The sequence below is a fragment of the Heptranchias perlo genome, chromosome 27, assembly GCF_035084215.1.
Source record: "Heptranchias perlo isolate sHepPer1 chromosome 27, sHepPer1.hap1, whole genome shotgun sequence".
Taxonomy (NCBI): Eukaryota; Metazoa; Chordata; class Chondrichthyes; order Hexanchiformes; family Hexanchidae; genus Heptranchias; species Heptranchias perlo.
The window spans coordinates 16,660,975-16,688,278 of NC_090351.1; the positions used below are offsets into that span (position 1 = coordinate 16,660,975).

The window sequence follows — 27,304 nt, forward strand, 5'->3', positions numbered from 1 at the left end:
TAGCAAGATGTGGTGGCATCTTTACAGTAAACCGCACTTGGAATCTAATTCTATTTTCCATCGAATTCCATAATATATATTGTTCCTTTATTTCCCCTGCTGATGACTGCATTTTCTCCCCCCAAAAATCAATACACCTTCACATGAAGTAAGCAACAGTGTCAGACAGTAACTGAAACTCCAAACAATAGTCACAATGGACCAAGTGTCCAAAATGATAAACACATTCCAACAACATTACATTGTGGGATTGTACAACATATGTTACATACCATATCCAAAGTGCAAATTGTTGTGAAGTGTTGATCTCTAAAATGTTAGAGTTGGACTTCATGATCAGCATATGAGATGCCTAATGATCTGGATATTTAATTTGCTGGCCTCGAAGCGTATCGTGTTTTGAAACTAAAAGGATTTAGGCATCAATTCAAACAGATGAGATAGTAAAGCTGTGGGCAGATGTCTCCTATTGCAACTTATCATTTCTTTGCCCTGTGGCTATAACAGATACAATACTGGGTGGTCCATACAGAATAACACAAGTATAAATCTGATTGCAGGTCAGTGAATAATGCATAACAACTATGCGTACTTTTTAGAAGTTATTATTATATACTTTCTTCCTGCCTTGGCTCTTCATGTAGTATGCACATATCTTGGCAGACAGGTGGGCACACAATATGTTTCCAGGTTTCCCCGGCTACTGCTATATAACCAGCTGTTTGAGGTCCACAAAAATACATATAGGTGACTTGCCCTCTATTTTTTCCCTTCCTCCGCATAGGTAATCATAGTCTTTCCCTGATAGAATTGTTAACACTGGGAACTCATCATATAGACTAGAACTTCGCCATACTTAAGGACTACCAGCTCTAGTTACTTACTTCTTTGTATTTTCCATAATGTTTGTTATGCTAGTAATGCTGACTGGGTCCAACTATTTGAATTTTGGGCTCTAGTAGGTCCGATCAGCACTGTTCCCTCATTGGTGTACAGGCCATGTGCTGGAGGACAGGTCTCTGGGGCTGTGAGACCTTCGCTAAATCTAGACTTTTAGTAGGCCAGCGGTACAAGGCCGCATCTTGCAACTCTGGTCCAACCAAATTTCCAATCTAGCGAATGTACCTGGTCCAGATTACTTTCATAGGATGAGGTCCTACTACAGACATCCTCCATCCCTGTCATGATATCATAACCACACTAACATTTCTAATTCTTGTCTCTATTTTGAGAATATTCTAAACCCATTTTCACACAGTATAACCTCAGGTATAAAATCAATTGTAGATATTTTAAGAAAAATGGTTAAAGCATATCATCTGGTTTACTTCCTACAAAATGTACAACTGGTAAAGAATTTTCAGTCAGTTGTTTTGAATCATAGATCTAGAAAAAATCTTTTTACTCATTTAACTCAACTAAACCACAATTTTTACAAATGCATCATTAAACTGCCAACTTTGGGGGTGATCTGATGGGCACTATACTAGTCAACTACACAATGAACTGGGAGGCTCAAATTCCATTTCAGCCTCCCCCAGATAAGACGCTGCCAGTCTCAACCAGTTTGTTAGTCATAGCAACTTAAGTTTGAGGTTCTAAGCATTTAAGAATTACTCATGCATATAGAAATATTAAAAAAGTCATTTGATTAAATGATTATGTGAACCTTACAGGCAAGATATTTTAATTTAACCAGGCAGCACTCTCGTTATCCTTATCACCTGTCTTTACAATGCATGACTGATCTAATAATTCCTAAAAGTAAATTAACATTTCAGACTTTAAGCTGTATTAAGAAACTGTCAGCGGGAACTGGGTTAGCATGATGAGATTTGGGTTTGAATCTAGCACAAATTAATGACATGAAAGTCTCCAATAGTGAGATCCCTCACTTTTCAAGAGCACACCAAAAAGTATGTATATATATATATATATATAAATTTTTTTTAGAAAAGACTGTCTCATGGGCTTGGATACTCTCAAAATCCTAGGCCTAAATTTTCCAAATACATGACAGAGGCAGTAAAATGTGCCTTCAATTTTCTTATAGGCGCTGGTAGCGAATGAAGTTCTTGCCACCAGCACATATTTTGAATGTTCCCCCCCAATCTAAAATCCTGATTCTGAGCAGTCTTTTTGTTAAACCAGTAAACACAAAAGGCTCAAATTGTGGGTGCATTGGGGACAGGGGGGGCTGCGAAAATGGCGAAAATCCCAAGCGGGTTCAGAAGCCGGCTCCAACCTGCCGACTTCCGGGGTTGCCACAGACGCAACTGTGTGCGCGCACGCTTTATGAATCCAGAAGTCCTGTCGGCAATTAAAGCCGGAGGGATGATAGTTAAAGAAACAAATTTACCTCAGTGAGGTACTTAAGGTACTTTATTTCTGATGTAGTAGATAGTTAAAACAATTTTAAACTTACCTGGGCGGCTTTCCCGCGGCTTCTGATTCACGAGGCGTGAAGGGCCGGATCAGGCAAAAATAAACAAAATAAATTAAATAAAAAACCCTTGCACAAAATTTAAAATACAAAATAAAACTACCTTTCCACCCCGCTCCGATGTCTCCCTCTCCGATGTCCCTCTCAGCCCCCGGTGTCCCTCTCTGATCTCCCCCTCCCCCACAATGTCTCCCCCCCCCCCATGTCCCTCTCTGATCTCCCCCTTTCTCCCCCCCGATCTTCAGCGCCCTCCACTCTCTATCCAGCGCGGATGACATCTCGCTCTCTCACTTTCACTCTCCCCCCCCCACCACTCCCTACCCCCCACCCGTCAATTAAGCTGGCTGCCGGGCACAAAACCTGGAAATAACTTTAATCACCATCAATTATATTGCGATCGCGACGGAAAAGTTAAGCTTTTTTAAATTCGGGTTTGCCATGCGCACCTTCACCTCCTCGCTGCCAACCCACCACCATTTCAAAATTGAGCCCAAAGTATTTAATTGGGATTACTTAAGAGGGTAATCAGTTTTTATTATGTCATATCAGGTGCTCTTTGGAATAGAAATAGACGTTGGTCTATGTCCAAACCAATTTGAAGAATAAAGGTCCAAGTGATTTGGGTTCACAAACAACTTTTGAGCGTATCTAAACTGATTATGGTACACCAAGGCAGTGCGGTAGTACATTTGAGCATCACGCTGCAGGTGTCAGGTCCCTATCTCAGGGCCACCTTTCAAGAACATAAGAACATAAGAAATAGGAGCAGGAGTAGGCCAATCGGCCCTTCGAGCCTGCTCCGCCATTCAATAAGATCATGGCTGATCTGATCCTAACCTCAAATCTAAATTCATGTCCAATTTCCTGCCCACTCCCCGTAACCCCTAATTCCCTTTACTTCTAGGAAACTGTCTATTTCTGTTTTAAATTTATTCAATGATGTAGCTTCCAAGGCTTCCTGGGGCAGCAAATTCCACAGACCTACCACCCTCTGAGTGAAGAAGTTTCCCCTCATCTCAGTTTTGAAAGAGCAGCCCCTTATTCTAAGATTATGCCCCCTAGTTCTAGTTTCACCCATCCATGGGAACATCCTCACCGCATCCACCCAATCAAGCCCCTTCACAATCTTATATGTTTCAATAAGATCGCCTCTCATTCTTCTGAACTCCAATGAGTAGAGTCCCAATCTACTCAACCTCTCCTCATATGTCTGCCCCCTCATCCCCGGGATTAACTGAGTGAACCTTCTTTGTACTGCCTCGAGAGCAAGTATGTCTTTTCTTAAGTATGGACACCAAAACTGTATGCAGTATTCCAGGTGCGGTCTCACCAATACCTTATATAACTGCAGCAATACCTCCCTGTTTTTATATTCTATCCCCCTAGCAATAAACGCCAACATTCCGTTGGCTTTCTTGATCATCTGCTGCACCTGCATACTAACTTTTTGATTTTCTTGCACTCGGACCCCCAGATCCCTTTGTACTGCAGTACTTTCCAGTTTCTTGCCATTAAGATAACAACTTGCTGTCTGATTTTTCCTGCCAAAGTGCATAACCTCACATTTTCCAATATTGTATTGCATCTGCCAAATCTCCGCCCACTCACCCAGCCTGTCTATATCCCCCTGTAGGTTTTTTATGTCCTCCTCACTCTCTACTTTCACTCCCATCTTTGTATCATCTGCAAACTTTGATATGTTACGCTCGGTCCCCTCCTCCAAATCGTTAATATAGATTGTAAAGAGTTGGGGACCCAGCACCGACCCCTGCGGAACACCACTGGCTACTGGTTGCCAGTCCGAGAATGAACCGTTTATCCCAACTCTCTGCTTCCTGTTAGATAACCAATCCTCCACCCATGCCAGAATATTACCCCCAATCCAGTGATTCTTTATCTTGAGCAATAATCTTTTATGTGGCACCTTGTCGAATGCCTTCTGGAAGTCCAAATACACTACGTTCACTGGTTCCCCTTTATCCACCCTCTATGTTATGTCCTCAAAGAACTCAAGCAAATTTGTCAGACATGACTTCCCCTTCGTAAAGCCATGCTGACTTTGTCCTATTAAATTATGTTTATCCAAATGTTCCGCTACTGTCTCCTTAATAATAGACTCCAAAATTTTACCCACCACAGATGTTAGGCTAACTGGTCTATAATTTCCAGCCGTCTGCCTACTACCCTTTTTAAATAAGGGTGTTACATTAGCAGTTTTCCAATCTACTGAAATGTTTCTTCAGTACACCTCCAGTCCCTTCCGGAAATCGCACATCAACATTCAAACAATTTTGTCAGGAATAATTACTGTGATAACACTGAGCAGTATTTTCATGTTATTTCACGATTATTTTGTTACAAAGTTGGGATGTTGAAACAAGAAATGTGAATATTACTATGAGCTTTTGTTCATTTCTTTAAAGTTAATTTTGGATTTTATTCAAGGTAGCCCCGTGGTGCAATGTGCTACTGCACCGAAGGTCTACGTCACGGAACAGTAGAACAAGATGGCTTTCCCCAAGCTTCCCCTCAGCCATCTGGAGATCATACAGGGTTGAGGCAAAGTGCTGCCCCCAGGGAAGGAGAAAAGAACAAAACAACATGAGGCTAAGTCAACTTGTGCTACTCGTACAGGCCTTCTAGCAGCTGGCCTTCAACAGGCTGCCTGCCCTTGTGGTTTGGGAACAACATCTGGCATAGGAGGGGAATCTATCGAATGTTTTTTTAGGGGGAGGGGGAAGACGACAAAAAAATGCTTGAGATTTAATTACACAATACAATCAAGCTGGTAATTCAGAATTTTTTCCATATATTCACAATGCAATTCTGCTGCAGAAAGAACTGAAATCATTTTTCTTGTTTTAGATAGGTGTACATATGTCACAAATTATTTTCTAAAGTATAAAAACAAATTGAATATTAAAGGCAGCCGGGCCAACCAGTGGTTCTGGATGAATATAAGAGCAATAGCCCGAGGGGTCATTTTTTTTCTTCTTGGTATGAAGATGCTGCAAACGTTGCTGCAAAACTGAAATCATACTGGATTCACTACAGAACAAAACTTGTAACCTAAATGCCAGACTGACTTTCAGTGACTCAAAATTTGTTCATTTACTTAAATGTTACATCATGTCATTTAAGTACCACTCACATTTTCATTTTAAAACTCCAAACCGATGCTGATGTACTTTACTTCTCCCTACACCATTTTTTTCTCAATTATGCAAATAATTTCTTGCTACCTTTAATTAGCCATCATAGCTTGTAATGATTATTATGAAGCTTTAATCTATTATAATTATGCATAATTTACCTTCTGGAATTTTGGTCATTAAAATGATTCATATTTTTATGTGTTTTATTTTCTTAAATGGCTAAAAAATCTTGCTAATTTAGGAGGAGAATCTTCTCATTCTTTCAGATAGTATGCTTTATCCCTGAACAATATACAGCACTGGAGTTGATTGATACAGGCAATGAAGCTTATGACAATATTGTAATTAACTAAACTGAAAGTAGAAGACAAGGTCAAGCATCTTGAGAATTTAACTGGAATGTCAGGGAGCAGGAAAAGTACTGGTTCACAAAAACAAGAACAAGGTTAAATCCAGATCACACACAGCAAAATGAAGCAAGAATCAATTATAGGAAAGGTAGAAACAGGTAGGCACAAAGAAAATTCAAATGAAGACTGGGAAAAGCGTTAATTTAGGACAGAAGCCAATAATAATGATTGAATAAATGCTATTGCTGGATGGAACAATTCTGTAACAAAATGAAGTTCAATCAGAAAGAACAAACGTCACTGAATATTTAGGTCACCTTCGACAGGTTTTTGGCTCTTCTTCAGGTTGTAGTAATCCAGCTGCAATGTACAGGAGTTTTCTACAAGAGCAAAACTTACCAGCTGTGCATTTACCTTTAATTCAGTCATACTGCACATACTGCATATTTATTACCAGTAAGACATTAGAAACTGAAATATTCTCAATTCTGCACTAAATTTGATCTAACTAACAATACAAAGGACCAATCTCTCCTAAACACGAATCAACTTTTAAACACGCGCAAATGAAAACTCAAATAATACACCAATATCACAGTCATGCAACACAATATTCATTACAATTTTAACATATGGTAGTCATTCACCAAAAAGTCATTATTTATGCCAAAACATCTTCAAAAACAGTTTTAAAGCCGATCCCATTGAAAGTTGCAATAATACAGTTCCAACTTACCCAGTTGTAATGTCATCATCATTCATCGTCTTCCCCAACAAATCGCTGTCACTCATATAGCCAGACATATCAGCACTGATAGACTTCAGGTCCACATCATCAGCATCCAGAGAATCCAAGTCCAAGCGAGAAATGTTACACGATTTACTGGAACTCCGCATGGGCATGGTGTGTGAGTAATGAGAGGTGTCTCCTCGAACAAACCAGCCAGAATTTCCTCCAGACTGGCATCCGCTGCCTACAGAAGGTGCATCCCCTGCCTGAAGACGTGGGCTTGCTTGGCCGTATCGCCAGGACAAGGGCGAAGATCGATTAGACGAACTTGTGCCGCGGCCTCTGGCATTCACGTCAGCGCTTATGTCGCTGTCAAAGGCTGTATCTAAAGCGCTGCAAAGAAAATAATAGGCAAGGAATGAATGCAGATTTATTTTTAAGAAACAAATACACACACACACACACGCACAAAGGGAGCTGCAACTGAGAAAGCAACTAAGATGCTTACAGCTCTGCCTGATTCACAAATCCACCTGCCTTGTGATATGTTTTATTTGCCTGAGCTATTAGATATGACAAAATAGAGGACTTCCTATCTGCAGGAAAAAAAGAACTCTCTAATCACACAAGTTTACTTGCTACATGGCAAGTGACTACAATTCAATAACAACAACTACTTGAATTTTTATAGCACCTTTAACGTAGTAAAACATCCCAAAGCGCTTCACAGGAACGTTATCAAACAAAATTTTACACCAAGCCACGTAAGGCGATATTAGGACAGGTGACCAAAAGCTTGATCTAGGAGGTAGGTTCTAAGGAGCGTCTTAAAGGAGGAGAGAGAGGTTTACATAGGGAATTCCAGAGCTTAGGGCCATGGCAGCTGAAGGCACGGCTGCCAAAAGTAATTCCTTGCCTGTATAGCATGCCGGGTCGTCCTGTGGATGTGGATGGCACTATATAAATGAAAATTTGTTTTTCTTTCTATTTGGTAAGTAAGGAGCAGCACTAAGGGTCAGATTTCCAAGAGGAAACTTTGGCCTGTTCTCCCTTCCTTTCAGAATGAAAGATAACATCATAATAAAGGAAAAGTGGCAAGAAAATGTTGGTGGAAGTATTAAATAAATTGCAATCTGTCATGTTTACATGTACAGTAGTTATTTTTAAAAAGATGGTGGTAAAGTTTAGCCCAGTGGATTAGCCATGAATGTTTAAAATAATGTGATTTAAAATTATTAATAATTAATAATATTAAAGATTATTTGAATTGCATAGCTTTTCTATACAAATGCTCCAGGGCCTATTTTGAGACTGCTGAATGTAAAGGTTCTGTGCATAGGTGATGGCAAACGGATTATTAGCTTCAGTGATTTTATTTACACTATTATTGGTAATTCAAGCCATCCAGTCAGATGCTAGTTGATGCTGTATAAATTTCCCACATTTACTCTTACAAATTAGCTATGTGAAAGTTTTATGATATTATACTGATGATGGTAAAAATGGAAACAGTAGGCAGGCAACAACAATATAAAACTTTGTGCACTCATTATTAAATATGTGAAATGAAAGAACCTTCTTCTACACAGTTTAGATTTATCATTGATGCTGCCTGACTGCGCTAGGCATGGAGCAATGTGATTTAAAAAAATGAATCATTCGAAAACCAATCAAGAGTGAATTGTGTAAATTGGAACAAAACAAAAAGATTCAAATTATACCATCGGACCACAAAAGGTCAACAAGAACATCACCAACAAGTCCAAAGAAAATCACAGTGCAGGTACATAAGCATAGATGCAATGATGACACCAGCACCTCCTCTGAGACTGTTCCAGAATATAATAAATGTAGGAAATATTATTTGCAATCAGAAATACCCTAATTGCGCTGTAAAGTCCATTGTCACAGGATATGCATGCCATGTAATAAAATATGTAATAAAATCTTACAATTCATAGCTAATAAAGACTTGTGCACTTCATCATTCGTTGTATTCCAGGTTCCCAGGTCCGCCCACCCCTTACAAGGCCAATGACAATGCTGAAGGTAGGGACTCCTTATGCTGGGAATTCTTGTTTATTGACTTGGAAGGGATCGGGTGTATTACTGAGAGAGAGACCAACCTCTAGGTATCACAAATGATTGCCACCGAGGTGTCGGCGGGGGGTAAGAGATCAGGCCAGGGAAGCGGTTCAAGCCCCCGAAGGTAATTTAAAAAAAAAAGTTAACCTCCTTACAGAAAGATCAAGGAGGAGCTGGATGTGGATCTCGGGATGCAGTCCTCCCCCCATGATGGGAGGATGCCAGATTTTCCAACTTGGGGCAGTGGGCACCATAAATGTGCCAATAATGTGTAGCCATACACCGGCCCCATGTTTGCAAATGAGGTGACCTCACACTGACCCGAAAAGTCTGGTGAGGGCAGTGCTGGCAGGCAATATTCTGGCCTAATGGTTGGAATCGCAGCCTGCAGAATTTTGGAGCCTCTATCCTTTATATCTTCACAGATGAGCCTTCTATATCACGCACTGACTGTGAGCAGAAGGCAATCATAATTTCAGAAGATGATGAAGACAACACACTTGTAGATTTTTTAACCTCTTGCTAGGAGGAAGGACCAGTATGAATGCTCACAAGATCTGGAGTTCAGACTGTATTGCTGAGCTCCAATTTCAGTAGATACCAAAGGAGGTTATTGACATTCTGCATGGGCCTGTTCAAAATATCAAAACTGTTGTGCAATCTGGTAACAGCCAGATTCACAATAACATGATGGCAGTATGTATCATTACATAATTGAGATGGAACCAGTTGTCTAATCAACCTGCTCACGACACTATTGTGAAACCAACAGACCTCCTCGATACAGATTTGGGATATTGCTTTTCAGAGTTTACTTGAGTCCTCTGAAGGCCAACAAAATAGGTCAAATCATTACCACTGGACTACCCAAAAGTCACCAAGAAAATTGCTGACAAGATGCCCCCAGTGGAGGATCCTTCAAAAAATGAGTCTTCCTAATACTTGGCAGCCAGCTCAAGGTTATCTATAAATAGAACAAAAACACTTGTAATATATATTGATTACAATATAATTTACAATAAACAGAGTTTTTTATTTTCTATTGATTATACATAAAACCCTGTCGCGTTGTCCCCCTTCCTCTTCCAAGGTGAATTTCAGAAGATTATTCAACCAGATGTAATTCCTTTTTATCCTCTAGGTGCTGCTTTCACAAATGTATTTACCCAGAAGGTAGCTTGGGCTTTGCTGAACCAAGTATATAATAATTTCTGTTTAACAAATGCAAATTGTCCTTCAGTATCCAGTGTGAAAAAAATAGAAATCCAATTTTATACAGGGCTTGTTAAAAATATATCCCAGTCAGTAGTATTTATAACGTACTGTCATCATACAAACACTCATTATATAGTAGACAGAACCTTCTCCGATCAAAAATAAAGCATTTAAGATATTGATTTTAGTCTATATGTGGTAATAAAACCTCATCCAACTGAGATGTATTGCATTAGTAGGATAAAGGCTTAGCAATGCCAGAATAGGAAGCATTACTGGCTCTAATAACTGGCTCAATTGGTGCTTTTAGTCTGCTGGCTATTCAGTTTTTCACTAAGAAAATGCAACTTGATGTTAACACCTAAACAAACATGAGTGACTAGTTTGCTAATTTTGCAATTGACAAAGGGCCAGAACTTGCCTAGAGCGGCGTGGCAGCGCTCGCCGCAGCTCCTGCAAACTAAATTAACGCAAGTACTTACTGCGGGCTCTGTGGCGTCAACTTGCTTGATATTGAACTTTTAAAAAATTTTGCGCTATCAACTCAGCCTCTGCGCAGCGTAAGTCAATACGCATGGAAGAGTCTGTGAGAATAGAAAACATGCCCACAATATCTGTCAGGAAGAGAAGTCACGCCCACAAGCAGGCAAGCAAAGTTCATTCATTTAAAGTTAGTATTCTGAAGTCATTAAAATAAAAATTTATTTTTTTTAGAAAAGCCAAAGAAATAATTGAATTAAAGATTCAGAAGGGAAAAGTAAAAAAAAATTAAATTTTTAATGACCAAAAGCTACTTAAATAAGGAGTAATATGAGACTCCACACTCTTAAAAGTTAATTTTTAGTTGTTTGGCAGTCATTAAGACTAACCGTGCTTTTAAAACTTAGTTTAGGCCTGGTGTTTTTAAGCGTACTTGTTTGGTGGTGTGATTAGTTACTTTCCAGCTGGGCAGATGAGCAAGTTTGTGATTTTTTCAGCGTTAGATGGCCCTTTAATTCACTGCTGTCAAGTCGCCGGCAAACCAATAGGAGCAAGTTCACAATTTCCCCGTTTTAGTACGCATACGCAAACTTGCTCTTTCAATTCGCCATTAAAACCGGAGAGCGCTGTTGAGCTCCTCCGTTATTTCGGGAGCAAGTTCTGTCCCATTAATTCAGTATGAAAATTACCACCACTCATTTCATAGGCTTCTCAGCAGAGACTGAAAAGTGAAATGCAGGTGACCTGTAATCAGTTTCCTAATAGTCTGATCTACTGGCACCAATATTATGGAGCAGATGCACTCCAAGGGAATCTCCTTGACCAACTCCATCCCACAGTTTAATGCAAAAAAATGACAAATCCATATATAGAATTAGATGCCTACAAAGGCAGCCTCCATATAACATTTTCTTTTGCACAAGTAAGTGGTACCTTAAATAACTTTAATATGTTGGGCCTAGATTTCTATAGGTAAAGAAGAAAAATAATTCCATGAAAACTCTTGTGCATAGGCACCCAAGAAAGAAACTTGGACTTTGTTTACATTAGGAATTACATTCATAAAAGCTTATTATTTTTGTTGGTCAGTCAAGTATCCGACATGTATGAAAAACCATCACGATGCTTAAGAATGCCAATACAGGTCAGTTTGGCCTAGTTGGTCGCAATCTTGCCTCTGGGTCAGAAAGTCGTGGGTTTAACTCCACACAAGGATTTAACAGCATAACCTAGACTACCACTTCAGTACAATGCTGAAGGAATGTTGCATTATTGGAGTGGCATCCATTTCTGCAGATGTTAAATCAGATAATCTGTTTCGATAAAAATCCAATGGCATACGACGAAAAGGGGGTAGTTCTCCTGGTATCCTGGCCAACACCTCTTAGCAATATCACGAAACCCCACCCACCAAATCAAATAGATTAACTGGTCATTAATCTCATTGCTATTTGTGCAACATTGCTGGTGCAGAATAGCTGCCCCATAATAATTATGGCTCCACAAAAAATAATTTATTGTGCAAGGCACTATAAAATGCAAATATTCTTCATTGTCAAACTAAACAGAGACACCCACAAAAGTAGTTTATATTTATCGGATTATGGATTGCACACCCACTGTAAGGACACTTACCTAAATCCAGAGAAGTTAGGTGCATGTCAGTTTCCCAAGTATGTGCAGGAGTACTGCTGTAACTCAACTATCTAAAATTGGGTAGCTTACCAGGGCAGAGCACTGGTATGTTTTGTTTCTCCAGTCTATCCATTACCACATTGGCTTCCAGAATTTCCTATAGGAAGAATCCCAGTCCCCAGTGAAAAGTTGCAAAACTAACTAGGCAAATTGGCCACAGCATTAACAGCACCAAGAACTGGCTCAGGTCTTGGATTACTGAGTGTGCCACAGAGGTTTGACTTGGTTCAAATCTCACATCACTAGAACTGTCTCCTTGGTACCAACATGACCTCAGTAAGAATATGCTTAACTCCCTTCGCCCCAAAGGAGGATAGTCAGTTGGTCATTAAATAAGTGACAAGTGCAGATTTGAGCTCCCATTGGTGGGCAAAAGGTACAAGACACTCCTTTCAAGTGGTTTGGTGAGCAGCAAGACTCACCACAAAATCTCAGTGCATTGTCCCCAACCTCTTGACTACAGCATAGACGCACACCATACCCCACTGAACAATGGATACACTAGTTGGAGTGTATGGCTTCAGCAGCAACTACTTGCCTCACTGCAACCCAATCATGGTAGGCATTGAACCCAGGATATATTATCTAGTTTCTAGGTATTGACTGCAGCGGCTGTCATATCAAGTCTGAGAGATTCTTCGTCTGCTATTTGATGGACATCAACAAGATGGAAAGCCCTGTGCAGAATACCAGGCAACTTGCCAGCGACCTTAATGTTCTGGATGTTTATGTCCAATGCCATATACCAAGCTTACTTGTCACCAACTGCTTAATCCAAGACCTCACATAAGGATTTTGAGCAAGGATGCATTCCCACTAGTAGCGGGAATGAGTCCTTCTCAACTAAGTGATAGGTCAGTGTACATCAGAGCTCTCCTTCACCCTCCATAATTGCTTCCTGTTTTTGCCACAGATCCATCTCAAACTTAGTTCTGAATCTCTTACATGGGCTAAAGGAAACCCTTCCAGTGATTACCTAAGAGTTTTAGAACACAAAGGCAAACTGTTAGAACATACATCCTATATGCCACAGTCTTAAACTGTATTGGGATTTTATTGTCACTGAAAAAAAGGACCAAAGCATCCTTCGCAGCATCATTTCAAAGGCCTGCTGGTAGAATAAATCCCATTTAGAAAAAATCTTGCGGTCTAATGCACTGGTCCAATTTAGGTTTTGCTATCCCTTAAGTGAACTAATTTCTGGGTAAATATATTTATCAAATTGGTCACTGAAATTTCATATTATTGATCTATCATTTATCTTTTGATATTTCTAGCTTGAGAACAGCTGAATGTAGAAGAAGACAACTAGGCTTGATGCCAAAAATATGATCTGAAAATCTAATAAGAGGTCCAAGATTCCTAAGAATCATATTGCGAATGGTGACGCAGAAAACTAAATAGTTAATAATCATTTTGGGGTCTTCTGTTCAATGCATTTAAAATGACTTTCATCCTATACATCTAACTAAAAATTTTCCACACAAAGCCAATATCATCATAGCACCATTTTCTCCTGTCTTTGTAAAAAAAATCATCAAAATATTTTAAATTTTAAATAGTGATTGTCTCACTGTCACTTCTGAAGTTTCAGTCAACATTAAATGAGTACATGAAATTACCAGTGTCACTCAGTTATTTCATGCAGCAATTTCTGTACTGTAAGCTTTTCAAATATATATATATATCTTAGTCATGTCAGAACCATTTGTCATCAGTCAATCATAGTTTAAAAATAAAATCAAATTATAATTAAGCAAAATTTCCCCCCTCCCCCTGATACTATTTTAACCCTTAATGTAGCACAGAGTTTTTTCATTTTCTTTTAGGGACTATAATTGAGTTTATTCATCCATCAGTAGGGATTGACTTCATTGAATGTATCTTTAATGTCAGTATTTGTATTTTCTCACTGGTTATATTAAAAAAGCAGCTTTTGGAGATGATTGATAACCAATGAAAGCTCTCTTGAAAATTGCTCTCACCTAAAAGGGACTGTGACCAAGAAGCAAAGCTAGTCAAATATTTTAAGGTTTTTTTTTAATGGGGGGGAGGGAGGGAAGTGTAGTAAAGAAAAATCAGGTGGAGAAGAGGTAGTGCAGAGAGGAAATGGGAGAAAGAATTGGGGAAGAGGCGAAACAAAGCCAACCAAAATTAAAATGCTTACTTTTTTATTTATAATTTAACTGATCCGATGCTCAGTTTGGGTTCCGCCAGGACCACTCGGCTCCAGACCTCATTACAGCCTTGGTCCAAACATGGACAAAAGAGCTGAATTCCAGAGGTGAGGTGCGAGTGACTGCCCTTGACATCAAGGCAGCATTTGACTGGGTGTGAGACCAAGAAGCCCTACAAAAATTGAAGTTAATGGGAATCAGTGGGAAAACTCTCCAGTGGCTGAAGTCATACCAAGCACAAAGGAAGATGGTAGTGGTTGTTGGAGGCCAATCATCTCAGCGCCAGGATATTGCTGCAAGAGTTCCTCAGGGCAGTGTCCTAGGCCCAACCATCTTCAGCTGCTTCAACAATAACCTTCCCTCCATCATAAGGTCAGAAATGGGGATGTTTGCTGATGATTGCACAGTGTTCAGTTCCATTCGCAACCTCTCAGATAATGAAGCAGTCAGTGCCCGCATGCAGCAAGACCTGGACAACATCCAGGCTTGGGCTGATAAGTGGCAAGTAACATTTGCACCACTCAAGTGACAGGCAATGACCATCTCCAACAAGAGAGAGTCTAACCATCTCCCCTTGACATTCAACAGCATTACCATCGCTGAATCCCCCAACATCAACATCCTGGGAGTCACCAATGACCAGAAACTTAACTGGACCAATCACATAAATACTGTGGCTACAAGTGCAAGTCAGAGGCTTGGTATTCTGCGACGAGTGACTCACCTCCTGACTCCCCAATGCCTTTCCACCATTGACAAGGCACAAGTCAGGAGTGTGATGGAACTTTCCACTTGCCTGGATGAGTGCAGCTCCAACAACACTCAAGATGCGTGATACCATTCAGGACAAAGCAGCCTGCTTGATTAGCATCCCACCCCTAAACATTCAGTACCTTCACCACCAGTGCACCGTGGCTGCAGTGTGTACCATCTACAGGATGCACTGCAGCAACTTGCCAAGGCTTCTTCAACAGCACCTCCCAAACCCACGACTTCTACCACCTGGAAGGACAAGGGCAGCAGGCACATGGGAACAACACCACCTGCACGTTCCCCTCCAAGTCACATACCATCCCGACTTGGAAATATATTGCTGTTCCTTCATCGTCGCTGGGCCAAAATCCTGGAATTCCCTACCTAACAGCACTGTGGGAGAACCTTGATAACATGGACTGCAGCGGTTCAAGAAGGCGGCTCATCATCACCTTCTCAAGGGCAATTAGGGATGGGCAGTAAATGCTGGCCTTGCCAGCAACACCCACATCCCATGAACAAATAAAAATAGTTACAGAAATACTACTCCTGATATTTTATGTAGCTTTATTACTGTAATATTAGTGCTTGTTTCAGTGAAACAGTAAATGAAATGAAACTGTACTATACTAGCCAGCCCAGAAATTTCTTCTGAACCTGCCAGCAATGTATGGGTTAAAGAAGTTTTATTTTGGAAGAGAAAAAAGTTGTCTATCAGCAAACAATTAAAACTGTAACTGACAGGTTGTTTAATGTTGGAGATTTGAAAAAAAAACATAAATTTGAATAGAAATTTAGCATAGCACAAAGATTTCCAGAGTGAATACCTTAAGCCCTGCAATGAGAAGTGGATTATTGAGAAAAGGAAATAATATTTTGCAGTGAAGATGGTTTATAGCCTATACAAATAAAATAAGGGGGAAAAAAACGCTACATCATTTTTAATTTTCAGTAACATGGTTAAAAATATTGCTTTATATTGCCGATAACACTGGAAACATTGAGAAATGCTGGGGCCAAAAATCCACAAGGCTGTGGTCCCGGCATTTACGCCAGGACTGTACCCATCAGGAATCCCTACCGCTAACACCAGAGGATTAGGCAATGGTTTCCCCATTCTCATTGGAATGGTGGTCATCCAAGCCACTAGGATGCCTGCCATGCTGGGAAGGTCGGAAAGTCTAGCCAAAGACTTGTGGTCCTAGAAGCAGGAATGCGGGTATCACGCTGACCCTCCCCCTCCCCCTCCCCCCTCCCTCCAACCCGGGGAACAAACAGCTGTACCTGCAGCTCCCCAAGGGGGCTACATAACAATTCTTGTGCCACAAAATGGGCCTTCCGCTTCGTAGGTCCAGACTGCATACCTGGCCTGGACATCCAAGGTGGGTGCTACATCTGCCACTCAGTGGCCAGGTACACCTGGTGAAACTGTCTGCCCATGATTCACCAGGCCTTTGAGAGGTCAGGGACATGATAATTCCTGACATGGGGAGTCCCCGGCCCACCCCTCCTGCCACAACGGCCTTGCGTGGGGTGGGGGGAGACTCGGCCCCCACAAAGCTCTGGGACAAGGTTAGGACCCAGGTACACAACACATTCCTTACAACACGAGATACAATATTATGATGCATTAATACATAACAAGATGCAAGACCTGAGCAAATCAGATATTAGATATTTCCCCTATTGTACTTAAAAATATCAACACAATTCTGTACTAGTGTACCCAATGCACTTAAGCCTAGAAATTACCCAGTAATATACTGCAAGAACCTTTAATGTATTCATATGAAATTACTTTGCCCATCTTTTATGGTGATAGCCCATTTATTTACAGTTTAAGATCTCTGTTAAAATAGCAGACAAATTAATTTCATAAGAGTACATTAAGCATCTGTACAGTAATGTCACACATGTCACAAATGTGCTAAGTGTCAATTAGTGAAAAAACATTTTAAGTTTACTTAAAGGAGAATTTGTAAATCCAGATATTAACTGATCAAAAACTGATTGGCCATAAGACTGAATAGATAAATACAAAATAACACAAAAGCTGTTTTGTTTATTTATACATTATTTCTGTTTCTCTTTTCTCCTGCCAAACGTGTTTCTCCTAGTTTCCCATCGTGAAGGCATCGACTCATTTTTGCTCAAGAATACAATTGCACAGGAGCCCGTTATATGCTGATACTTCACCCAAGTGGCAATTCTTCATGTGTGAGTCATAACAATGAGTGTTGAGTGAAAAGTGAGCTGGAAGCATTTTTCCCTCCTAACCCGGGATGGCTCTAACCCAGGATGCTGAGGCTGACTAGCACCCATCTAACTGTACAAAATGGGAACCAAACCTAGGATCTTACTAGTCTTTATGGCTCAGCAAGTCATTGGATAAGTTTGAGAGAAGGTACATTTTTTTTTTATAAAATAGTTACCTTATTTGCATATTTTCTCCTCATCAAGTACTAGCTGATCATTTTATATTAGGAAATTAATGGCGAATGGCAGAGATTTAGTCATATTAGAGCAAAGGCAGCTTATTCCCAAAGCTTCACACAAAGCCAGTTCCCATGACCAACAAACCAGACACCAATTATCCTCGCACAGACCAAATCGATATAAGACAGCAGCAGAACATCTATTACATGCAAATCCATTCATTCCAACATCAGCACAGCCCACTGCTGTCTGAAAACATTCTGCATGCAGATTAATATACAATAACATGAGAAAAAGTTACAAGCTGAAAGATCATTTTTTGTTGCTTCTGCAAGAAATTAATGCATGTGATATTGTTATATGAAGCCTATGTCAGTACGTGGCAGTAACTAGGGCACGAAAACCATTCAGACTGCAAATGGTTTAATGCTTGTCATGCTCAACTTACATGCCTTCTGAAAGCAGACAAAAGAGATTTAAAGAATAACAACATCTTTTCAGATATTTTAAATCACTTCAGCTATATAGAGTAAAGTTATATGTCACATTCCACATGCAACGATTTTGTCACAAATTTGACTAAACCGTGAAGCTGTCTTCATGCTTAAAGCAGAATGGAGCATCCTGGCCACTGATGCTGGTCATTAAATTCTTTAGCAAAATAAAACACCTTCCATCTGACAACAAGCTTAATTTTTTTCAGTTAAAAATGACTATGCTTGATGTCTGGTGAAAATAATTACAATTTTTCTCAAAAAGTGCTAGCCCATCAGGTTACCTACTCGTCAGATTTGCCTGCCCAAAATGTTTGCACCTCTATTCGCATGATTAAATATAACTGAATTTAGTCTTCCTTTTGTGGATGGTTGCACTTCTAAAGCTAGTTACAATCCTCACATGAGACAAGTACTAGTCCTTTTTTAAAGAAAAATGAAATGATTTGCTATGAAAATAAGCACTGCTCACATGACAAAAATAACGAACCAGGTTTCCAACGTAAGCAAGTTAGTAGCCAGACTTATTGGCAGTCTCAAGCTACTCTAAATTTTGGTCTTCGGAAATCTTTTTGAATATTCAGGTGAAATTACTTAAGGTGCAAATAATCATTATTTTCAGAACATTTGTTTATGTCTTTTTTTCAGGAAGAAGGCACTGGTGTCTACACAAAATCCATCCATAGCTTGCTGGTTAAGAGAAGCCAGCTTCAAGTATCAGAGTGGCTGTTGGCAACAGGAAAAATATCATCATTGGCCAGTGCTAAAGGAAGTGGTTTGTGGTGGGTTGGAAGTCCCGCCAGAGTACAGTAGTATTTAAACATACTCATCAGCTATTCCAGTCAACATTCCTTGAACTCAGCTAGCACAGAAAAGTTCCACCCTTGTTTCATCCTGTTTAAGATATGGTGGATAGCCTAGAATGTCAGAGAGGTAAGATGTAGCAGTGTTGCCATGAAGTTATATTGTAAGATGTAGCAGAACAAGCCATGTTGTAATGTGTGGAAGGGTAGTTCTTATGCCATCTTGTAATGTGCATTAGTTAATGTCTTACCTCTTGTCCAATTCCTTGGAGTTGATCCTGCTTTTCTAGCTGGTGAACCTAGTAATCCAATAAAAAGGGGAGAGTCTGTGGCCATCCTTGCCTTGCTTGAAGTTTGAGGAATTTTCACTATTTTAGTTTTGGGAAGACTCAGCAAAAGATATGATCTATGATCACAGTCATAGCCAAGCAAGATAAGAGGGTGACCACAAGTAAATATGGCAATACTGTAGCTTTGTCCTCATCAAGCAGAGAGAAGAAATTAATGAGGCACATGCTTATTCTGCAACCAAACAGCCAGTTGATTCATTGCTTCCTAAGTGGGTTGACTAACAGAAACAGTATTTTATCATCATTGTGTGAATGTCTTTTTCAAGCTTAAGGAAATAAATTGAGCTTTGGCCTCTCAGCATCTAAGAAGTTGTCATGCATGATTTTGGAGTGAAATGTCTGAAGGTAACATGTATCAAGATATGAATTTTTGGCAAATACATAGCCAGAAGCCTCTGGTTATACGTACCAATTTGTAAGCTTTTTCTACCTTGGAGAGAAAGCCTAAAATAGGTAATGTCACACGCGCGCGCGCGCACACACACACACACACACACACAATTTTCTTTTGTTCCAATTATACATAAGATATTTGTAAAACTAAATTTAAGGCATACCTATGGGTTATCTGGGATCCCCTCAGGCTAGACATGGTGTCTTCCAGGTTCTGCCGAAGATCTACAATATTCTGAACAGTTCTTTTTCTCTGCGTCTCTGGATCTTTTAATCAAAAGAAGAAAAATTAAGTGATTATATGAATTTATTAATTTGCTACACTGCTCTGCAATTGGTCAAGATTAGCCAAATACGAACATTTATTTTTGGCTAATGCATTACAGGTGTGTACAAGGAAGCAAATAGAATGTTTCACAAGGATATCTTCTGGGAAACCAACAGGACCTTTCAAGCTGGTTACAATTGGATGAATTGACGAAACTCGACCTCCTTCCCCCCCGCCCCCATCTCCCCCAAGTCTGATCAAAACTTTGTTACAAGCTAGAATTAAAAGTCAAGACTGAATAGAACGGAATGCTGAAGTAGTGATAACAAAAACAGCAGCTCAAAACAAGTTCCGTTTTGAATGAATACCATTAATGCTGTTAGATCAGATTCGAGATATTAAACAATTTAGGACCGTCAGTAGATTTTAATAACAAAAACAAAAAATAGAAAAATAGAAATAGAAGGCTTTTTGGTTTATTCACTATATATTTAAAATTAAGGAATGGTTTATGATTCCATACAGTTGTTTGATTCTGCTTTATAATGTTCACACTAAGAAACACACTGTAAATGTGGGGGAGAAATAAGTCAGGCCAGTAGCCAAAGGAGCCAGAGGTCTTCACTCCTCGCCAGATGGTTGGGGAGCTTGAAGCCAAGGGCTGCCTGCCACATCAATTCAGTTGTGTCAGTTGAATGAGTTTGGGCAGTTACCAGCCTGGTTGCTAGCTGGAACACTGCGTGAAGCTCAAGGGAGGTAAGACTGACATCACTTTACCCCACTTACACTCCATCCCCCACTACAGTGCTGTAGAAGTCCACAGCCAACATGATCCCTGGAGGTGGATGTGTGATCTAGAGTGCAAAAAAGGTTGAGAATAGACACTGGAACAATATCAAAAATAATTTTTGCACATATGATAACAATTAAATCAGTTCATATTTTATGTTGCAAGGTTAAAGAGAAAATATCACCAATATGAAAAAAAATCATATTTTTCAAGAAATGAAGGAGACTACATATCAAGGCATACTAAATACAAATATTGCATGAAGTTCCAAGACACAGATTCAAAAATCAATTACAAGAAATTATGATTAACAGTAACTTCCCTTTGTTGTCTATTTCAGTTGATCTTTTGAATGCTTGTTTGAACAGCAATTGCTGATGAGATCACTGGAGGCACGGTCTTTGAAAGGTTACTGACCCCAACAGAGTGAGAGAGCTGAATTAATTTATACAGTTGATGCTGAATGATCTCCAGATATATGACTGCATTTCTACCAATGGCGATGCAGCTCCCCAGCCGTCAAGCTCAGTAGCTCCTTCAAGGCTGAAGGGATTCTGGTCTTTTAGTAACATCAGAGAGCATGATGGACTGCTTGTCTGCTATGTGCAGAAGCTTCTTGTAACAAGGTCACAAGAAAACTCTGAGACTTCAAAGCAAAGTCAGTAACATCATCGAGAGCTGAAACTTCAAAGCAAATAGGTGTCAAAGCCACACACAATAACACAATGGCCCAGGCGATTATCAGAAGGAACTGTATCAACAAAGCCACGGCTGTGACGAAGTAATGTCTTAATCAACACCACTCGAAAAAATTGTACAAAACAATGACGACAGAAGACTTTAATCTATCCCTATCTAAACTGGAGCCTGTTAGGTGTAGACATGTAACCAGAGATGAGGTATAAAGAAGGCATGACACCTAATTAAGAGATTCTGAAGAAGAAGAGATGTCAGGGGACATCGAGGAAACACTGGTGAAGAAGGAACGGAAGACGATGCTTCAGGCCAGCTACCAAGACTGAGGGTCTGATCAACCAAAGGTCTTGAGTGCCACTCTCCAAGTTAGGGTTGTATTTACTGTCATTCTTTCCATGTATAACCAGTGTCAGCTTCTTTAATAAAGTTAATCTTGAATTGACAAAAGGTAACGTATATTTATCTCTCTCTCTCCGTAATCGGTGGTCCCCACAGATGAACTTATAATAAAGAACGGACAGAAGTAATCTTTTATCTTACAAGGCAATAACCCGAATGACATTCTTTGCTGTATTTTAAAACAAAAACACAGTGATGGATGAAATTGGACAAAGCATCTTGACCAAAATTCTCTATTAATGATGCAGAAGTTCCCTATTTAATAATCTAATAATACCAATTCGTTTTAATTTTTGATTAACAAAGCACTACACGAGTTATGCATACGCCACCAGTTTTGGCTGCTATATAAAAAGTATTTCCGAGATGATTTGTTCTGAATACAGGTAATGAGTAACAGACTATTGATGTATTCATTATTCTGGATTACTATCGCAAATTAAAAGATTGCAGCTTAAAGTAAATACTTTTAATCAATATTACTCCAGTAATTTAGAGATTATCAGATATAAAAAAAGTCTTCTGGAGATAACATTGGACATTTCTGGTCATATTGCAGTTCATACTAGCATGACAACGTTTTTCACTATTTAATTTTTTGTTGCTTTTCTACTTTTGTGCTAATCAAGATGAAGGATTCATGGGGAACAGAACGTGCGCCCATTTTGGGCATCCAATACATCCATTGAGCATACCGAAGTTGACAGCAACATAGCTAGATACAGATATTACCTCTACTGTACTGAAAAAAATTGGCTCAACATTGATCCAGAAGGGCACCCACTATTGCATCAGTCTGTATTTTCCAGTTCCTACCAGCTATGGGCCCGACAACATCCCGGCTGTAGTGCTGAAGACTTGTGCTCCAGAACTAGCCACGCCTCTAGCTAAGCTGTTCCAGTACAGCTACAACACTGGCATCTACCCGACAATGTGGAAAATTGCCCAGGTATGTCCTGTCCACAAAAAGCAGGACAAATCCCACCCCATCAGTCTATTCGCAATCATCAGCAAACTGATGGAAGGTGTCGTCGACAGTGCTATCAAGCGGCACTTACACACCAATAACCTGCTCACCGATGCTCAGTTTGGGTTCCGCCAGGACCACTCGGCTCCAGACCTCATTGCAGCTGTGGTCCAAACATGGACAAAAGAGCTGAATTCCAGAGGTGAGGTGAGAGTGACTGCCCTTGACATCAAGGCAGCATTTGACCGAGTGTGAGACCAAGAAGCCCTAGTAAAATTGAAGTCAATGGGAATCAGGGGGAAAACTCTCCAGTGGCTGGAGTCATACCTAGCACAAAGGAAGATGGTAGTGGTTGTTGGAGGCCAATCATCTCAGCCCCAGGACATTGCTGCAGGAGTTCCTCAGGGCAGTGTCCGAGGCCCAACCATCTTCAGCTGCTTCATCAATTACCTTCACAAGGTCAGAAATGGGGATGTTCGCTGACGATTGCACAGTGTTCAGTTCCATTCACAACACCTCAGAAAATGAAGCATTCTGTGCCCGCATGCAGCAAGACCTGGACAACATCTAGGCTTGAGCTGATAAGTGGCAAGTAAGATTTGCGCCACACAAGTGCCAGGCAATGACCATCTCCAACAAGAGAGAGTCTAACCATCTCCCCTTGACATTCAACGGCATTACCATTGACGAATCCCCCACCATCAACATCCTGGGGGTCACCATTGACCAGAAACTTAACTGGACCAGCCATATAAATACTGTGGCTACAAGAGCATGTCAGAGGCTGGGTATTCTGTGGTGAGTAACTCACCTCCTGACTCCCCAAAGCCTTTCCACCATATACAAGGCACGAGTCAGGAGTGTGATGGAATACTCTCCACTTGCCTGGATGTGTGCTGATCCAACAATACTCAAGAAGCTCGACACCATCCAGGACAAAGCAGCCCGCTTGATTGGCACCCCATCCACCACCCTAAACATTCACTCCCTTTACGACCGGCGCACTGTGGCTAGTGTGTACCATCCACAGCATGCACTGCAGCAACTCGCCAAGGCTTCTTCGACAGCACCTCCCAAACCCGCGACCTCTACCACCTAGAAGGATAAGGGCAGCAGGCACATGGGAACAACACCACCTGCATGTTCCCCTCCAAGTCACACACCAAGCCAACTTGGAAATATATCGCCGTTCCTTCATCATCGCTGGGTCAAAATCCTGGAACTCCCTTCCATACAGCACTGTGGGAGAACCTTCACCATACGGACTGCAGCGGCTCAAGGTGGCGGCTCACCACCAACTTCTCAAGGGCAATTAGGGATGGGCAATGAATGCTGGCCTCGCCAGCGATGCCCACATCCCATGAACGAACAAAAAAAAATCCTAATGGCCATGAGAGTGCCAATTTGATTAATGGAGTAGGTCTGCTAACTTAGTGATAATTCATGCTGAATTGTGGGCAGCTTTGTGCTGTGTGCCTCTCCATAGCGTGGACTTTCCCGGTTGTGTGCAGACCAGGCAGGAAATGGGCACGGTGGTTTGGAGGAGGGTTGACCCAGTCAAAATTCTTCATAATATCAAAGTTGCTGACACAGGAGAATGACTGTGTTTGGGAGCTTACTATTTGGCTGGGTGGAAAATGCAATGCTGCTGCAGGAATTAAAGGCCTGCAGCGGCAACTTAAAAGGGAGGTGTGTTTTTCCCTATCAAATTTCAAATCTCTTGTACTTCAACTGCAGAACAATGGCAAGCCCAAAATTTAATGAAGGTTCTGTAAGTGTGCTGCTGGAGCAAGTGCAGCAGAGAAGAATGGCCCTATTTGGCACCCCAGTGCACCGTCCGTACAGGTGAGCAGCACAGAATGTTTGGGAGGAGATAGCCATGCATTTAAATACAGAGTGAAACACTCAAAACACCTGGCAGCACTTGAGGAAGTTTGCAGACCTCACTAGGTCATTCAATGTAGGACCACCAAACATTACCTTATATTAATTAGCTCTCTAAAGTATGCATGGCACAGTATGGTAATCTTACACCTCTGCACTCCTGATGTGGAGCCTCACTTGCTGGAAGCATATACTGAAAAATTGTTTGGGAACAGTGCTTGATTTTCCATCCATAATGGATATAAAATTAAGGGATGTGCGGACATAATTACCTGATATGCATTCCCAGTGGGTGATGCTTTACCCTGGGAGGGCTGAGGCAGAAAAATTATCCTTCTATGTGTACCACCACTTACTCTACATTACAATACTCTGAAGGATTACCACACATGGCCATTACGCAACAGGAAACATGTTGCACCAATAGCTTCCTGCCCTCAAGTCATACCTAAGCAAATGTTCTTGGGCTGTGCAATATAGGTGGAGATCTGACAAGTACAATTTCTGCCCCAAATTCCAACCACCAACTTGCATTTATATAGCGCCTTTAACGTAGTAAAATGTCCCAAGGCATTTCATAGGAGCGATTTTCAAACAAAATTTGACACCAAGCTACATAAGGAGATATTAGGACAGAGATAGGTTTTAAGGAGGGTCTTTTAGGAGGAGAGGGGTAGAGAGGTTCAGGGAAGGAATTCCAGAGCTTAGGACTTAGGCAACTAAAGGCACAGCCGCTAATGGTGGTCCGATTAAAATTGGGGATGCGCAAGAGGCAAGAATTGGAGGAGCGCAGAGATCTCGGAGGCTTGTATGGCTGGAGGAAGTTACAGAGCTAGGGAAGGCCGAGGCCATGGAGGGATTTGAAAGCAAGGATGAGAATTTTAAAATCGAGGCGTTCCCGGACCAGGAGCCAATGCAGGTCAGCGAGCACGGGGGTGATGTGTGAAGGGGACTTGGTGCAAGTTAGGATACCGGCAGCAGAGTTTTGGATGAGCTCAAGATTATGGAGGGTGGAAGATGGCAGGCCAGCCAGGAAAGCATTGGAATAGTTAAGTCCAGAGATAACAGAGGCCTGGATGAGGGTTTCAGCAACAGATGAGCTGAGGCAGGGGTGGAAACAGAGATGGAAGTAGGCGGTCTTGGTGATGGAGCGGTTATGTGATCAGAAGCTCATCTCAGGGTCAAATAGGACACCAAGGTTGCGAACGGTCTGTTTCAGCCTCAGACAGTGGCCAGGGAGAGGGATGGAGTCGGTGGCTACGGAACGGGGTATATGGCGGGAACCGAAGACAATAGTTTTGGTCGTCCCAATACTTAGTTGAAGGAAATTTTTGCTCATCCTGTAATGGATGTCGGACAAGCAGTGTGACAAATCAGACAGTGGAAGGGTCGAGAGAGATGGTGGTGGTGGTGGTGAGGTAGAGCTGGGTGTCTTCAGTGTATATGTGGAATCTGACATGTTTTCGGATGATGTCACCGAGGGGCAGCATGTAAATGAGAAATACATTTACAAGAGGTAGCCATGGATAGATCCTTGGGGGAATTCAGAGTAAAAAGTGCGGGGACAAGAGAAGAAGCCATTACAGGAGATTGTCAGACTATGATTGGATAAATATGAGTGGAACGAGGCAAAGGCAATCCCACTTAGCTAGATGACGGAGGAGAGGCATTGGAGTAGGATGGTGTGGTCAATCATGTCAAAAGCTGCAGACAGGTCGAGAAGGATGAGGAGGGATAGTTTACCATGGTCACATAGGATGTCATTTGTGACTTTGAAAAGGGAAGTTTCAGTACTGTGCAGGGACGGAAATCTGATTGGAGGGATTCAAACATGGAGTGCGGGAAAGATGTGCATGGATTTGGGAGGTGCCTTTAATGTAACAAAATGTCCAAAAGCCCTTCACAGGAGAGCAACAAGACAATTGACAAAGAAAGAGATATTAGGACAGGTGACTAAAAGCTTGGCCAAAGAGGTGTGTTTAAGGTGGACCTTAAAGGAGAAAAGAGAGTTAGAGAGGCAGAGAAACTTAGGGCCTAGGCAGCTGAAGGCACAGCCAATGGAGGAGCAAAAGGGAGTGGGAGATGCACAAGAGGCCAGAGTTGGAGGAGCGCAGGATTTTTGAAGGCTTGTAGGGATGGACTAGGTTACAGAGATAGGGAGGGGGCGAGACCATGGAGGGATTTGCACGCGAGGGTGAGAATTTTAAAATTAAGGTGCTGTTGGACCGGAAGCCAATGTAGATCAGTGAGCACATGCATGATGAGTTAGTGGGAGTTGGTGTGGGTTAGAATACGGGAGGCAGAGTTTTCGATGAGCTTAAGTTAATGGAGGGTGGAAAATGGAAGGCCAGCCAGGAAAACATTGGTATAGTCGAGTCTGGAGGTAACAAAATCACCATTGAGGGTTCCAGCAGCAGATAAGCTGAGACAGGGGCGAAGACAGGGGACGATACGGAGACGGGTGATGTCTTTGAAATGGAGACAATATGGGGTCAGAAGCTTAACTCAGGGTCAAATAAGATGCTGTGTTTCGAACAGTCTGGTTCAACCTGAGTAAGTGGCCAGGGAGGGGGTGAAAACGGAAGCAATGGAAAGGAGTTTGAGGCGGGGGCCGAAGGTAATGGATTCAGTCTTCCCGATGTTTAATTGAAGCAAATTGCGGCCACTGCAGGAGATTCTCTGGCTACAACCGGATTGGTAAGAGTGGAATCAGGTGAGGGCAGTTCCATTCAGCTGGATGG

General features: G+C 41.2%; 1 protein-coding gene across 3 annotated transcripts in view; it reads right to left on the bottom strand.

Annotated features, from left to right (window-relative positions):
* LOC137344431 (neuron navigator 1-like) overlaps positions 1 to 27,304 on the bottom strand; it is a 420,186-nt gene that overhangs the window by 291,619 nt on the left and 101,263 nt on the right. For all 3 annotated transcript variants that reach the window (XM_068007396.1, XM_068007397.1, XM_068007398.1), the window contains 2 exons: positions 19,724 to 19,826; positions 6,685 to 7,071 (listed from right to left, as the gene is read on the bottom strand). In XM_068007396.1, the coding sequence (XP_067863497.1) occupies positions 6,685 to 7,071; positions 19,724 to 19,826 (490 nt within the window). The remainder of the gene's footprint in view (positions 1 to 6,684; positions 7,072 to 19,723; positions 19,827 to 27,304) is intronic.